Source organism: Tinamus guttatus, unplaced genomic scaffold (assembly GCF_059628265.1).
Source record: "Tinamus guttatus ecotype Peru unplaced genomic scaffold, ASM5962826v1 Tinamus_guttatus_pri_ptg001087l, whole genome shotgun sequence".
Lineage (NCBI taxonomy): Eukaryota > Metazoa > Chordata > Aves > Tinamiformes > Tinamidae > Tinamus > Tinamus guttatus.
Window position 1 is genome coordinate 1,530,196 of NW_028289621.1, and position 15,951 is coordinate 1,546,146.

Below are 15,951 nucleotides of genomic sequence, written 5' to 3' on the forward strand. Positions count from 1 at the left end.
CTTCCCTTTGCAGACTCTCCCCAGTTTCCCCTTCCCTGCAGCTCTCTAGGTTCCTAGTGCACTGCAGAGCTAGCCAGGAGCTGCATTTTCTTGCTCCCTTAAGCGTGGATGGGGCAGGGCCTATGCAGGGATTTCCTGGGGAAGCTCAGGGCAGCTTTTCAGCAGAGCTGGGGCCAAGACCTGAGGCAGGGCTGCTGCTTGGGGGGGATCCTGAGCGCCGTTGTGGGCAGGGGCAGGGCAGTCAGTGCTGCTCAGTAGCAGTGGGGCAGCGGGGTGCAGGGTCTAGGGTGCCCTGGACCCCAGGAAACCTTGTTTTAGGTGCTGCCTGGGGGCCGTAGAAGGGAGCTGTGAGGGAGGGGGCTTTTTAGAAAACAGAGACAGGGCTGGAGAGGGGGCCCTAGGTGCTGCTGGGCCCAGGGGTGCTGCCCTCGTGCTTGTAGGATGAGGACCCCGCAGTGCCCCGGGAGCAGGGGCTGCAGCAGAGCGCGTCCCAGGCACCTCCTGGGCCCCGAGCGGCGTCACTCGCGCTCGGTCCCCTGTCGCGCGGGTCCGTGTCACTTGTCCTCGCTATTTATGTCAATAAAAGAAGGAGCCGCAGCGCCCGGAGCCGCAGCGGGAGCCGCCGCGGGCGGCGGGGCCGGGCGGGGCCGGCGGCGGGGGGCGGCCGCGGGGCGGAGCGGCGCGGAGCGGAGCGGAGCGGGGCGGCCGCGCGGAGCGATGATCCGCAGGGAAGGTAAGAGGCGCCCGCGGCTCCGCGCAACAAGTGGGGCGGCCGCCGTCCCCCCCCCTGCCCGCCTTCCCCGGCGCCCGCCGGGGAGCCCCGTCCGGGAGACCCCACTGGCCGCCCCGGGCACCGGGTGACTTCGCGCCCTGCCCGGGCCACCGGCCGCGTCGCTGCCGGAGCGCGGCGGCCCCGCGCGCGGAGTTTGCAGCGCCCTTGGGTGCTGTGGGGAGGGTGGCCGCGGGTGTGCGGGTGGCTCCTGTCACTGGGACACAGCCCTTCCCGGTGCCCTGGGTGTCCCACGCTCCTTCCCACTGGACAAGAGGGGTGCTGCAGGAAGGGGGCTCCTGTCCCCCTGCTCATGTTGGGAGTACGGCAGTTTCCCGGGTTTGGTGGTGCAGGGCCACCTTCCCCTGCTCACACCCGGTGTCACCCGGTGCCAGGTGGCGCAGGGTCAGCACCCAGCGCACTCCACCCTGCGCTGGGACGTTGTTGATCTCCGTGCACGCGTTGGCGATCTCCGTGTGTGCGTTGTTATCCCTGGGCACCTGGGCCTGGCAGCTCCGTGTCTCCTCCCGCTGCGTTAGCGGCTGCTGCTAAGGTCAGGGCTGACCCGGCGAAGATGACTCAACGCGGCTCGTGGGATGCCAGCGGCGGCTGGAGCCACTGTCTGCTCTTGTGCGAAAGGAAACCCTCTGCACCAGCCTGAGGATGCCCAGAATTCCCATGGAGCGGGTGCTCCGGGAGGTCCCCGCCTTTCCCGAGCTGCCGTGGAGCCCGGTGCCGAGCCGAGCCTGGCTCGGAGCATCCCTGTGTGCTGGGGCCGGTGGCACCTCCCCAGGCGCCTTTCCCTGCCCTGATCAGCGCAGGCCACTGCCACCCGCGGGACCCTTCCCCTTTTGGCCACAGAGGAGCAAGTGCCACCGCGGGGCTGAGCACTGGGACAGCAGGTGACACTCGCCCCGGCCCCAGCGCACACAGGCCCCCTTGTTCGGTGACCTGGATTCCCCGCCGTGAGCCTGGGACGAGCAAGGCCGTCCTTTTTGCATGAGTTCCCGGGGTAGGAGATGAGTCCCCGGCGCGGCCGGGACGCCTCCCCCGCCGCCTCGCACAGACGCCCTTTGTCTGCTGGCAACAAAGGGAAATATTCAGAGATGGGGCCGGGACGGGCCCAAGGTCCTTGGGAGCTCCCCTCCCGCCAGCGCCGGGTCACATCTGGCACTGGTCAAAGTCCACGGGGCTTTGCTCCTGTTTGAGAAATGGGCTGTATCTGGGGCTGCAATCGGCTTTTCCCATCTGCGGAGCTGCCCTGGCAGCTCCAGCCGTTTGCCCGGAGAAGGGTGGAGATCTCCTGGAGTTGCCAGGCCAGCAGTGGTCCCACAGCTACAGCCCTCCCGGCAACATCCCGAGCTTGATCCGAAGCACCGCTTCATCCCAGCTCTGCAGCCCGGCCAGCCTCCCTCCATCCTTCTTCCCGAAGACCTCACATCTCCCATGTTTTCCATAGCTGGAGGTACCCCCCGAGCAGCTCCTGCTGACCCAAGTCCTGCTCACTGCATGGAGCAATTCCCACGCTCCAGCCTATGGAAACGTGGGGTTTGCAAGTTGTGTGGGTTATTTGCAACACTTCGCATTAGGCGCACAGGGCAGGTGTCACCCGCTGCTGTCCCCTTCACTGCAGACCCTCGTGCAAGGGTAACCCTGTGCAATAGGTCCAGCTCCTATAGGGTTTCTGTGCCGGGGAGATGGCCGTTGTGCTCACGCTGCCGGGGGCTGTGGAGGGGGAGAGCTAAGTTAGCATGGGCCTGGCCTCGAGCAAAACCTCCTTCAAGCCCCTGTCCTGCTTTGCAGCAGGGCTGTTCTGCAGCCCATGGTGTGGCTGGCTGGGCTCACCGACGTCCCTGGGGTGCCTGGTAGTTCCCTGGAAGGGAAGACCAGTGTTAAGCTCTTCCAAGCAGGTGCTTTTGTCCCCATTTCTCTTAAAAATCTGGAGCTGGAAGGGAACTTGAGGTCAGCCCAAGGCTGCAGCTCCAAGGCAATGCCCCTAAGCCTGCCCTGGTGACGGGCATCTGGATTTTGGTGTTAACGTCTTGTTCCTCCTGTCTCATCCCCCAGACACCGAGCGGGCAGTGGAAATCCTGACCAGATACCAAAGCACCCTGAGGTCTCCGGAGGAGCAGGAGCTGAAAGCCTCCATCGGGAAGCTCTCGCACATCTTCCAAAGCGAGCTCTTCCAGGCGCTGCTGGGTGAGTCCCTTCCTTTGCTCCCTGCGCCGCCTCAACCTGCCGCTTTCCCCTTTGCTGGGAGCCCATGGAGCCGCCGGCCCCTCTCGCCTGGAGCCGCGAGCGCTCGGGATCGACCCAAGCAGCAGCTTCTCGCCCAGGGCACGGGCTGGCACTGGCCTTGTCTCGGGCTGGGGACCAGCCGAGGCCGTTCCGAGCCCGGTGTAGCCGTCGGTGCGGGAGCGGACAGCGCAGCCGGGGTCTCCCTGGATGGCAGAGCTCCGTGTGAAACACGTGGATGCCTTGCAGCAGGATGTCTTCTGAAAGGGCACCTCCTTTGTGAAGGATTAAAAACAAGCAAACACACAAGCAAAATCTGATGTTTTGGACTCGGAAGTCACTTGGCTCCGTTCCCTGCTGGAACCGGCCAGATCCCGGTCGTGCAGTTTCTCCTAGGGCACGTGTTTGGAAGATAATCCCAGGGAAGGGTTTCAGGATATCCAGCGTGCTGCGATTGCTCGCTGCTCCTCTCCTTAAGTGCTGCTTCCTGGAGCCCCAGGGGGACGGCGAGCGGAGCTCCAGGTCCCTCTTCCCAGATCTAGGAGAGGAAACCGCCGTTTCCTTCCCTCCCCGTGTGCACCCGCGAGGATGCACAACCCGAGGTCTGGGCCTGCACCCGCCTTGGTCCTTAGCACCCATAGAGGTTTTCAGCCCCAGCTCGTCTTGCCGCGAGCAGAGACACCGACCGGCTCCGCAGAGCACGATGCAGCACTCAGGGCCGCGCACTTTGCTGCGGTTGTGGCCCCTTAACCCCCAGGAACTAGCCCAGTGCCCGGCTGCGTTTGCTGCCTGTTCCCTGGGAGCCTCCAAAGGCAGCCGAAGCGCAGGGACGAGCGCGCGGGGACGAGAGCAGCGAGCCGGCCGCCAGCACGGCCGGGGCACCGTTACCAGCGCCCTTTCTTAACTGGTTTAACAGGATATTAATCCCCGCTGCTTTCTCCCCGCGTGTTTACTTAACAAGGAATTTGCATTAATTGCTTCCTCCCCCGCCGCGAGGAGCCTGTGCAAATTCCTCCGTCCCAGCGCGGGGACGCGGGACGCGCCGGCTGTGCCCGCCCGCGTCCGACGCGCGCCGGCTGCTCACGGCTCCGATGGGGACCTTGGCCGTGTGCAGGGAAAACTGGATTTGCTGCCTCCCGCCTGGTCTGATTTGTAGGGAAAGCCTGGGATTTGTAGGGAAACAGCCTGGGAAAGAGATGCTAGGCCAATTTGAATCTCTTTTACCCCGTATAACTCTTGAACTGCTCTTCCTTGTGGTGATTTTACACCATGATCAGGTAGAAATTAGGCTATGTGATATGATGTGCAGCATCAGCTTTTGCTGCCACGACATTCCAGCTGCAAAATTCCAAGGAAACTAAGAAAAAGAGGATATATTTAAATTAAGAGATGCATTTAAATAAACTTAAATTACACATGTGCCTGTGGCCATGTCACTGCAGTGCCCTTTGCTGCCCCTGGCCAGTGCTGCGTGTGGCAACCAGGGCGGAATTGTGCTCCTAAAATCCCGTTTGTGTTTTCCCGGAGTTTGGCGCATTCCGAGCAGAGCCGCGCGTAAGGAGCTCCCGGCATCCTGTTACGCAACGGCTCCTTTTTGTAAGCGGAGGGAGAGATGTTTTCTGCACCGAAACAAAGTCCCGCTTGTCCGGCTGCGTGACGACGGGTTGGGTCTCCGCCGGCTCCCGGCGGCCGCGACGCCGCTCCGGGCTCCTCGTGGCCCTTCCGAGCCGGATCTCGCAGCGCAGGCGGACGAGCGCTCGCTTTGCACCGGCTGCAATTTGATTTCTGCCTGTTTTTCTCATTTGGACACAACTTGGGCTCTTCAGGGGAAATCCGCTTGCTCGCAGCCGCCCCTGTCACCAGCAGCCACTTCCCTCCCTCTGCTCTTTGACATCCCCTGCATGGGCACCATGTGCTTGCGCACGTGTCTTTAAATACGCCATGGTCATGTGTGTCTTAATAAACCCCCAACCTCTGCTGCACCCCTAGACTGCCTCTCCGGCTGCCCACGTGTGCGTGGGCATCGCACCAGCCCCTGCCATTCCCGCAGCCGGGATGGGACGGGATGGGATGGGATGGGACAGAATGGGTCGGGACGGGATGGGATGGGGCGGCTGCCGGGCACCTCCCTGACGCTCTTTTGCAGATATCCACCAGTTCTACGAGCTGACGCTGCGCTCAGCCCCGGCGCAGCCGCCCGGCCCGGACACCGACCCCGACCCCAGCAGGCAGCAGCCCAGCTCCCCGGCCGAGCCCCCCGAGGTGAGTCCTGCTCGCCTTCCGACACGGCGCCCCGGCCCTTTTCCCTTTCCAGGATTTCCCCCCGCAACAGCCCTCCAATTCCCCTGGTTCCCCATCTTTGCATCCCCTTTAATTTAGGGAGCAGCCAAAGGAGCGTTGCCCCCGCGGGGGCTGCAGCTCCTGCAAGGTCCCCATCGATAAAGGCACTTAGCAAACGTGGGGACCAGCGGGGACGCTGCACGGGGCCGGCGGTGGCCGTGGCCACCATCCTGTGCTAGCCACCGCCGCGTCTCCTTGCAGGGCGCCGAGCAGCCGGCCGGGCCGCGGCTGGTGCGGGTGACGGCGCGGAGGACGGAGGCGCCGGCCAGCGTGTGCAACCTGCTGCTGGGCGCCCGCGCGGCGCTGCCCCAGGTGAGGCTCCCCGGCGGTGGCAGCGGTGGCAGCGCGGTCCCCTCCGCTTGGCACTGATCCGCGCATCCCGCCCGGCTGCATCCCCGTGTCGGGCCGCGCCGGGATACGGCGGCTCCCGCGCTCCGCTTGGCTCCGCCGACTCGTTCGCCGCCGTGTCGGGGGCGTCCACGCGGGCTCGGAATGATGTTTATGCTGTGGTCCTCCCTCCAAAAGAGGGGAAAGATCAAAGTTTCCCTGCTGCCGCGCTCTCCTTTTTAAACATTTCCCTTCTTGTTCTGCACTGCAATAAAATGGGCAACGTCTCCTCCATCCCTCTTTTTTCCTTGCTGCTTAATTTCTCCCTTTCTGTTTGCTTCTCTCTGTCTTCTTCCAAACTCTTTCCAAGTCTTTACGGATGATGGAAGGGCAGGATGGGGATTTTAGGGATGCAGTGGAAATATGCAAGCAGCTCATCTCAGCTTGGCCTGGCTGTGGGAGTAAGCAGGGCCGATGTGCTGGGAGAAGCAGAACCAGGCTCCTTATGCCCTTGACGAAAAAATTGCAACAAATTTCCAGTTGGTGGTGGTGAGTTCACAGGGGATGGGCAGGTATCATCCCCACCTGGATGTGCCTGGATTTCCTTTGCGGCAGCTCCCGGTCCACATCCAGGTTTCCCGTAGACGAGCTGAGCAGATCAGCATCTTCGCTCCCTCTGCATGAGGCAGGTCTACCCCAAAACCCTCCTCGTCGCTCTTCCTCCCCACTTGGCTCTTTCCAGCCTCCTTTGGTAGCCACCACGGAGGCTGGTGCCCACCAGGGCACCCATCGCATCCATTGCCGTAACCGGGTTTCCTGTTGTCCTGGCTTTGTCCTGCGGCTCCCGCGATGGCTGTGTCGGAGCTCGAGCCGCTCCGACCCGCGGGAGCCGGGCGGGTGCGTGGGACACCCGTGGGGAGCAGCCGCTCGCGCCTCCCGGAGCGGGAACGCGGTCACACAGACGGATCTCTGGCTGCTGCCCCGGGACACACAGCAACGCCTGCGATAACCCCACCGGGCTGGAGCCGAAAGTGTCCCTGCCCTTCCTGTGCCATGAGGAGACCATGGGCCAGCGCTCTCTGCTTCTCCTCCTCCTCCTCGAGTGCTTTTCCTGTTTCCCAAGTGTTTTTTCCTGATTCCCGATTTGCCCCCAGCCAAAGCAGAGCTGCCCCATCCCCAGGACGCTGCGGCTCGCGGGGTGTCAGCCCTGGCTGCGTCACTCAGCGATGTCACCTCCGAGGACATTTGGCGGCCAAGTCACCTCAGCTGTCCCAGTGGCTCCTGCCATTCCCGTTTATGTGGCCAACTGCAGACTCTGTTCCCAGCTCAACCTGCAGCGAAGGATGGAAAATTTGGTGGAGCCCCTGGGCTGTTAGTCCACATGGCCACCCACGCGTCCAGCATCTGTGGACTTTGTGTCCAAAACCAGTGGCAGAAAGAAGATGCTCGGTGGACTCCAAGGCTCCTTTGGCACTGCTCAGGAAAGCTGGCCCCTCGTCAGGCTGGTGACAAATCTCCTGGATTCAGCCAAACACATGGACTTTCATTCCCGTTTCTTAAAGGCGCGATCCCGGCTGGATGCGGAGCCGGGCAGGCTCCACTCTGAAAGGCAGGAGCCGGGGAAGTCACTGCATCCTAATAGCACCGGGCTGGAGCGCGACCAGGTTCCCGGTGCAGAGGCAGCTGCAGGGTTGGGAGAGCCAGAGCAGCCACAATGTGAAGATTTTGGCGCTTTGGGATCTGAAGGATCAGTCCGGAGCTGTGCTGAGAGCTGCATCACCCCGGGTGCTTGCCCATGGGCTGGGGCATCTCCTGCAGCGAGTGGGACAGGGAATGTGTGCGGCTCCGGGAAATGTCCCTCCCTTTTTATGGGAGCACCCGCTGCTCCTCTTGCTGGGGCTGAACCGGGGCCATTAGGGGTCCCTTTGCCCTCCTTTGTCCCCTTCCCCCTGCGGCCCAGCAGGGCAGAATCCCCTCCATCCCTGTGTCTGTGCAAACGCTCCTGTGCCGCTCCGTGTAGCCTCTCGCCAGTTGCTGTAGGTGTCTTCCTGATTCAGGGAGGATGCAGCTCCCAGGTGGCATTTTCAAGTCTTCCAAATGACTCGCGAGCCCAGGCTTGGTTTTGTTGCTGCCTCCTTATGGGCATGTCTTGAGACATCCCTCCCACTCGTTGTCTGGAGAGCACCCGTAGCTGTCCGCAGCACCTCGCAAGAGCTGCGTGGCGTTCCCAAGGGATTGCTCCGTGGTGTTCCCAAGGGATTGCTCCGAGCACTGAGACTAAAGGGAAGGACTTCTGCGGCCGGTGGCCGCGGTGGCGCGGTGGGCTGGTCCTGTAGCCTGCAGCAGCGCACGGGGCGGACACAGGCTGATCCAGGGGCACCGTTTCACCGCCGCAGCTGGGGCCAACTCAGCGGGCAGCTTCGCGAGCGCGGTGCCGTTCTGCTGTTGTGCTGACAGCTCCTCTCTCCCTTTGCGCGTGGCTGTTTCCCGTGCGTGTAGCGGTGGCGGTCCCAAGCTGAATCCCGTATGGAATTCTTGCAGGGGCATCTGTGCAAGCTTTGGTGTTCTGTTCCTCCAAGGGCTCAGCTACGTTGCACCGGGGCAGCTGTGTGACTGCTGTGGCTTGTGACAGCACAGCGCTCGGCTCCCTTCGGAATGAAACTGAATCCGACCAGGAGCTCCAGCTGCTGCTCCTTAGGGCTGGACCATCATGGTCCAGCTTGGACCTTGGAGCCCGGTTTGCGGCCCGGCAGCACAGCTTCCCACTCACGGCTCGTGCGGGCAGAACCGGCCGCCCGTCGCTGCGGGGACCCGCTGGGATGGAGCCGGGAACGGCGGCCAGGCCAGGCCCCGGGAAGGGGCTGCGGCGCCGCGGGTTTCCGCGCGCGGCGCCTTTAAGGGCGGCGAGGGAGCGGCCTCGCCATTGGCTGCGCGCCGGGGGGGCGCGGCGGGGGCGGGCGCCGCCATTCACAAAAATCCGAGCCGCGCCGTCTCCCTTAAAGGGGCCGCCTCAGGGGTTGGGATGGACGCTGGGGGCGGCCTCCGTCGCCGGGGGTCCCCCGGGCTCTGCTGTGCCCGGCTGTGTCCCCAGGGTCATCCCTCCTGACCATCGCTGGGACTTGGTCACGCATTGTCCTTTGGAGGGTCTTGGCCGCCTTGACTCCTGCTGTTCCCACGGCCACTCATGAGTGGGAGCTGGAGGCTGCCGGAGGCAGCGTGTTATCCTACAGCCCTTGGGCATGGATTAGAGCCTAGCAGGTCAGCATGGGATACCCTCCCTCAGAGCAGAGCATCCCTGACCCACTGGTCGCTGCAAGACCCGTGTGTAGCATCGAAGGGCAGCTTAGCCTGAGCGCTAAGTGATTCTGGGGTCCAGAGAGCTCCCCTTCTGCTCGCCCTGGATGTCTGGAATTGCCCCACAGGCCAAGGCTGCATTGCCCAGGGCAGCCCAGGGCACAGGGGCTCCCGTGGGGCCGGCAAGGAGGGCTGGGGCCTGGCGCTGCCCCCACGGCTCGCGCGGTCCCACGGTGCGTGGGCTCATGTGTGTGCCCGGGGCCAGCTCGGGACTAGGGGGAGATGTGAGGAGACTGGGAGTCGCTTCAGGCACTCTAAGCACAACCATCTGGAGAGCGGGGAACAGCACCAAAAAAAGATATCAACAGATTCTCTTAAAAACACAGGGCTTGAAAATAGCTCGCCTGCTTGCCTCTGAGTCGGGAAGTGGCACCCTGGCCACATTTGCAAACTTTCCCTCTGCTCCACTGGGCTTTCTTCTACAAATGGGCACCGAGGCGCCTGCGAGGAACAGACACCCCCAGCCCTCAAGCCCTCAAGCTGTGGCCGTGCTGCAATGCAGCAGCTGAGTTGTGTCAATGCTTAACCTGGGGTAAGGACCTTCCCTCTGCGCTTTATGAGCTGCTGGCTGGACCCTTCCTGCTTAAACCCCGTGGTTTTGCTCAGACACGTGTGACCCAGCACTGCCCCGCTGGCATGTGCTGCAGTTCCCCAAAAAACACAACCCGGAGCGTCCATCCTCGCAGTCCTGGGGGTTTCACATGGCTTCGGGCACCGGCAAGACCCGTCCAGGGAAAGGCACGTGTGGAAGGAGTGGGGTGACAGCGCTTGGGTCACTCTTCGCCACCTCTGGTCTCTGTCCTGTCCTCCAGCAGCATCTCAAGCTCTCCATCCTCAAACGTTCCTGCCCTGTTCCTAGGGAAGCTGCAACTGCAGGAGAGAGCCGGCGAGACAGCCGGGCTCCTTTGCTTCCCACTGGCCTTGGGAGGCTGCTAAGGACCACGGCCGCACCTCCGGCCTCTTCCTCACGCTTGCCTTCCTCTTCCCGCAGGACTTGGTGGGAGAGACGGCGATGCCGGCACCGCCAGATAAACCCTAGCTCCACGCTGCCCTCGGGCCGTGGGAATAGCTCCTTCTCCTGGGATTTCTTGACGCTTCGCTGAAATTAGCACCTGTAAAATGAGCAGCTGCCAAAGCTGAATTTAAACAGGACGGGCTGGCTGCTGGTAGGACGAGGATGGCAGCGGCGGATGCTTGGTGGCCTTGAAGTGCTCCTGTCTGAAAGCAGCTCGATGCCCAGCTAACCGGGAAGAAGCCCAAGTCTGCTGGAGGCAGCCAGACCTCCATCTGCCCCTCCGGTCCCGGGATGTACCAGCCTGGCCGCTTGCAGCACCGCTCCGCATGGCCGGAGGTGCCGATACCTGCGGGAGAAGCTCTGCCGTGCAGGATGCAGGATGCAGGATGCAGATGCATCATCCCGTCAACGCAGCCGCTCTCCTCCACACTGCGTCCCGAGGCACTCGTGGTGTCAGGGAGCATCACAAACCAGCAGCAACCGGGCTGTTTTCATCCTGACTGGGGCCACCTGCAGCTGACCATAAACACGAAGGAATTAAACGACTCTTGGGGCAGGGCCAGTGCTATAGAGCCAAAACGGGAGATGCAGGTTTTCCAGAAGGGAACTGCAAGCTGGTAGGAAGCTCAGGTGAAATCCGTAAGTGCTGCAGCACTTGAGGACAGGGGCTCTGTTTGCAGGTGCTGGTTAGACACCAACAAGTGCTAGCGGTGGGAGAAGGAGCCGGCGGTTGCAATGGTGGAGCCCTGCCGAGGCCAGGCACTGGCAGGGGTGAGGGCTGCGGTGCTGCACGCGCGGGAGGATGTGCTCCCATCTGCAGTGGGGAAAAAAGATCAAAATGCTTCACCTAAGTGTCCATTCAGCTCCTTATTAAAGCGCTTTTCCCGAACAGGTCTCACCCTTTGCTTTTGCCCAGCCAGGGCTACAAGGGTGGCACGTGCCAAGCGGCCCCTGGACTCACAGCGGGCAGCCAGGCTCTGCTCCGTGCAGTCCCTGCAGCTGGAAAGTGCCATTTTCTAGGGCCAAAACTGCTTTGGGAGGCAGTTTTGCAGCTCGGCCTGAGCAGTCATTAATTATCTGTGTGTTACAGACGTGGGCACCGCTGCTTTTGGGGATGATGAAGTGACTTGGGACTCGCAGCTGGCATGGGGTGGGAGGCGGTGGGCAGCTGAGATGGACTTTGTGTCCCTTGCCTCTCATGGCAGGGACACTGGCCTCCCACCTCTTCGGCAAACCTTGCGCCCTGCTTCGGTGGGGCAGCCGCCCCGGCAGCTCCATGAGTGTCCCCATCTGACTCCTGTCCCTGTGTCCGTCCTCACTGTGACAAGATGCCGCGGATGACATCCCCCACAGGGCCAAAGTGCTTTTGGAGGTGCCTTAAGAAGCCATAAACACATGGACAGGATGCCAGCTGCTTAAAGCTGGAAATATAAACTCCTCCATTAACCTCAATGCTACGAGCTCATCCCTCCCATACGGGACACCCGGTGTTGGGGCTTTGGTCGCGCTGCCCTCGCAGCCGTCCCCGAACGGGACTGTGCCACCTTAGCCTGCGCCTCGAGCAAGGCCACGCGTTTCAGGCCTGCAACTGCCCTGATTTTAAATACTCCATGTCCAGCCCACTGTTGTTCTGCAGATTTATGTGTCTTTTCCCAAGGAATTCTTCCCCCGCCCTAGTGTTTGCTACCTTCAAGCACTAGACGTCCAGGTTAGGCTTCTCCTGACCTGTCACATATGTTTTCTTGCCCGGGCCCCTCATCCCGCCTTGCACGGGCTCGGGTGACTTTCTGCCGTGGCCCCGTTTCCCCAGGGAGGTCTCTGCAGCCCCGGACAGCGGCAGATGGAGGGCCCGGGGGATGCCCCGCAGGCTGCTGCAGCCCCGGTGCCGGGGTGGCCGCGGAGCTGCCGCCGATGCCCTGTGGCCGATACCTCGCAAACTCATTCCGCATCCCGCGGCGGCTCCGCATCCCGCCGAGCTGCCAGGGAAACGGCCACGGGAACGGGCCCCGGGGGCGGCCGCGGGGGCGCGCGCAGGATCCGCGCTCCCGCCGGCGGGGGGCTGCGCAGCGGCGGCGGCGGCGCCCCGGGGCGCGCAGGGTTGCGCGCAGCCGGGGCCGCGCGCGGAGGGCGGCGCGCGGGGCGGTGCGCGGAGGCTGCGCGGGCGCGGATTGGCTTCGCGGAGCGGGGGGAGGCTGAGGCGGGGGATGCTCCGCGCGCCGCCGCGCAGGTGCCGCGCCGGGCAGCGGAGCGGAGCCGGTGGCGGCGGCGCGGGGCGCGGGGCCATGCGGAGGTAACGGCGACGCCGCCGCCCGCGGGGCCGGGCCGGGCGTGCGCGGGGCGGGGGCGGCTCCCGCCCCCCGCGCATCCCTCGCTCCCTCCCTCCCTTCCCTCGGCGCCCGCCTCCCGCCTCGCTGCCGGCTCCATGGTGTGAGGGCCGCGATGCACAAGCACCACCACTGCTGCAAGTGCCCCGAGTGCTACGAGGTGACGCGCATGGCGGCCCTGCGCCGCATGGAGCCCCCGGCGTACGGCGAGTGGCAGCAGCACGAGCAGTTCGGCTACGGCGGCTACGGCTCGCAGACGCTGCCGGCGCCGGGGGGGGCCGCGCCCGCCGCCCGCGGCAAGGCCAAGCTGGGGCCCCCGGCCCGCGACGCCGCCGCGAAGCCGCCGCCGCCGCCGCCGCCGGGGAAGAGCGCGCCCAAGGTGAACGGCAGCGGGCCGGGCTGGTGGCCCGAGTGCACGTGTTCGAGCCGCGACTGGTACGAGCAGGTACGGGCCAGCACCGGGGCGGGGGGAACCGCCGGGTCCCGCGCCGCGGGTGGGCGCGCGGCCGCGCCGGGGGAAGCGCCGTCGAGGCGGCCGCTGCCGCCGCCCGGTTCCGCAGCGCCCCCCCCCCCCCCCGCCCCGGGCCGCCGCTGTCGCCGCCGGGGACCCGCTCCCCTCCGCCGTTACGTAACGCCGGGGTGGGCGCGGGGCTGCGCATCCCGCCGCGCTGCCGCCCGCGCGCGCTCCCTCCATCCGCGCTCTCCCGCGGGAGCGATGCGCGCGCCGGGGCTCCGCGCGGAGGGACCGGCCTCGCCGGGAGCCCACGAGTCAGCTCAGAAAATGGTTGGAGCTGCTTGCAAAGCATTAAAATGGAGGCTAGCCCCTGCCTGGGATGCAATTTGCCCAGCTCGAGGGAGAGGCGTTTCAATTTGCTGCTTCTGCCTCCTCCGTTCATTATCTTCGAGCCTCGCATGATTTCTTATTGATCCTGCTAATTATTATTTCAAGATGCCGTGCGCAGGCAGATGCATGGGAATCAGCTGGAATTCTCCCCTCCTTTCCCCTCGCAAAACACAACCCTCCTCTTCCCTTCCCTGTATTTTTCTTCATTACTGTCTAAATCTGGGGCTCTTGTTGAATTAATCAGATTCCAAGCTGAAACGCTCAGATGATGTTTACAGAAATCACCCAAAAAAACCCAGGTACCTTCCTGTCAACCTGCTCCTGGCTCCTGCCTGTTTCTCTGCTGCTCCTTGCATCCAAATTGCTCTTGTCTCTCGCCTGCTGCCTCCTAGCAAGCGGTTTTCGTCTTTCCTATCTCCTTCCTTCGCTCCAGCCAGTGCATTGGGCTCTGAGTGCTGCATGGGAGCAGAGCCATTGGAGCGGGTCTGTCCCCTCTTGTCCCCTGCTGCTCATATGAAAGGGCGAGCGCGGGGCTCCTGGTAAGAGGCTTGTGAGCGGGATGGAGCGGGGGAAACGCCAACCGTGGTGCTGCCCTGGCAGCCTGGACAGCGGAGCCCTTGCAGCAGCGAAGGGAAATGTCCCTGTCTTTGTGGTGCTGCCTCGTGTTGCTCACGCCCATCTCTGCGCATCCATGGCCTCGCCGGAGGTGGCAAAAATCACCCCCGGCGCAGGCAGCTCCGGCGAGGCCGCCGGCCGCGCGCGGGGCTACGTGAGCGCAGCGGGCTCTGCATGGCGAGCGTGACGTGTGCGCTGCCCGTGCCGGAGCACACGGGCTCCCCGGCGCGCAGCAAACGTGTGCGGCGAGGAGAGCGTCGCAGCAAATGCCTCGGCAGAGCTGCCCTCCTGCTCCCCAGGTGCCAGAGCCTTCAGGCATCCATGTTCTTCACGGTCCCCGTGTGGGCAGAGGGACAAAAGGTGGCGGAACGGGAATGGCCACACGCGGCTGGCAGCTCGCCCCGGCGCTGTGGTGCTGGATGCTGCAGGTGCAAAGCTCGTCTTTCCTGCGGGAGAGGCAGAGGTAGCGCCGGCTCCTCGGCAGCGCTAGGAGGGCGATGAGGCTGCCATGATGCTTGGCTGCCCCTTTAAATGACAAACGTGTCCCTGGAAGAGCTCCCGACAATAGCGGCGCAACCGAATGCGCAGGCAGAGCGGGGAGGAGGAAGAGCAGCCAGGAGGCTTCCCGGAAACCCACGGAGCTGTTCCCCTCTCTGCGAGCTCCGTCTCCCCTCGGCGCCTTTTTCCGCCCTGTTTTGCAGCGAGCAGATGGGAACGTGCCCGGTGCCGGCTGCGCGGGCGCGATGGCGGAGCCCCATGCGCCCGGCCCTGGTGCCCTGCCTGCCCAGCGCCACCCGTCCCCATGGTGCATCCTCCCCTCCTGCATCCTGGCTCTTCTGTCCTCATCCCTCTTCCCTCCTCGAGGACACAAACCATTTTGCTCAGGCAGTGCCAGTAACTGAGACCCCTGAGCTTGGCCGTAGAGAAATGGGGAATTTCTGAGCGCAGGGGTTCTTGGTGCTTTTTGCGTTGCTTTCCCTCTCCCTTGCGCTTTCTCCCTTCCTAGATCACCCAATGCTTCTCTCTGATATCCCTATTTCTTAGCTCATTTCCCATGCGTTCGCTCTCCTCGCTATTCCCTGTGCCCCCGGTGCTCTCCGCGGTGCCCATGGCTGTGCCGGTGGGGCCGGGAGCCCTCCCGTGCCGCGCCGGGGTGCGGAGAGGCCTCCCCGCTCCGGGGGCGGAATGGCAGCGCCTTGCAGGGAAGCATCCCTGATCCGCAGCGGCGAGCGGAGCGGCTGCTGGAAACGCCTCCTCTCGCCTGCGCGGAGACGCCCACGGCTTCCCGGGAGAGCAGCCCGGCCGTTCCACGCAGGGCCGTTCCGGCTGCTCCCCGTGCAGGCCGAGCCGGGGGCAGCGGGTGCTTTGCCCTCCCGCGTCCCTGCGCTGGGGACGGGCACGGCCACGCGGTGACCGCGCCGGGGCTTGGGCGCTGTCCGGGTCGGATCGCGGTTAGGAAATGCCCCCGACCTGGGGCTTGGCCTGAAATGCCCTCGTGGAGCAGCGGCTGCAGCGCCGCTGTCCTCAGCCCCTTCCTCCCCGCGGGACATGGGCTGGGTTAGGGCAGCCTCAGGGTTAACCGGGACAGCTCCGTCGCTGCAAGTGCCCCAGGACCCTTAGGGGCACCCTTAGGGTGACGCTTTCCACGCACAGGAGCTGCTTGGTTTAGTCCCTGCCATGCCCTAGGGAATTACCCGGAGCAGGTGGGCATGGGCCGCATTCCCTGGGGAAACGCCAGCCTTTCCCAGAGCCTGCGGCTGGGCGCAGCAAGGTCGGGATTTGCAGCTCCTCCCGCTTGGGACATCCAGATGGGAAGAGCCTGGGGGGCTGCCCCCAGCCCCCGGAGCCTTTGGAGGATCCAAGGGGACGAGCGCACGGACAGGGGTCCCAAGGCGGGAGGCGAGCGCCAAGGCGGGCCGGGGGTCAGCGCCGGGGAAGGGGCTGCACCCCGGCTGTTCGGGGGGCCGCGCGCGGGCGGCGGGCGCGCGGGGTGCCGGGGACACGGAGGCAGTGGAGGTGGCGAGGTTGGCAGGGTGATGTTGCTATGGCTACTCGCGTGCTATTCATAGAAGAAATTAGCTAAATCTTTGCACTCCGAGGTGGAGGAGGAGAAAGGAGGAAGGCGGCC

General features: G+C 64.3%; 1 protein-coding gene across 3 annotated transcripts in view; it reads left to right on the plus strand.

Annotated features, from left to right (window-relative positions):
- The first annotated feature begins 12,384 nt into the window (after positions 1 to 12,384).
- Positions 12,385 to 15,951, plus strand: part of DLG3 (discs large MAGUK scaffold protein 3) — a 41,704-nt gene continuing 38,137 nt past the window's right edge. For 2 of the 3 annotated variants that reach the window (XM_088538495.1, XM_088538496.1), the window contains exon 1: positions 12,387 to 12,809. In XM_088538495.1, coding sequence (XP_088394621.1) covers positions 12,480 to 12,809 — 330 coding nt within the window. In that variant the 5' untranslated portion in view covers positions 12,387 to 12,479. Of the gene's footprint in view, positions 12,810 to 15,951 lie in introns of all 3 variants that reach the window. The other variant, XM_088538497.1, reaches the window with a different exon arrangement.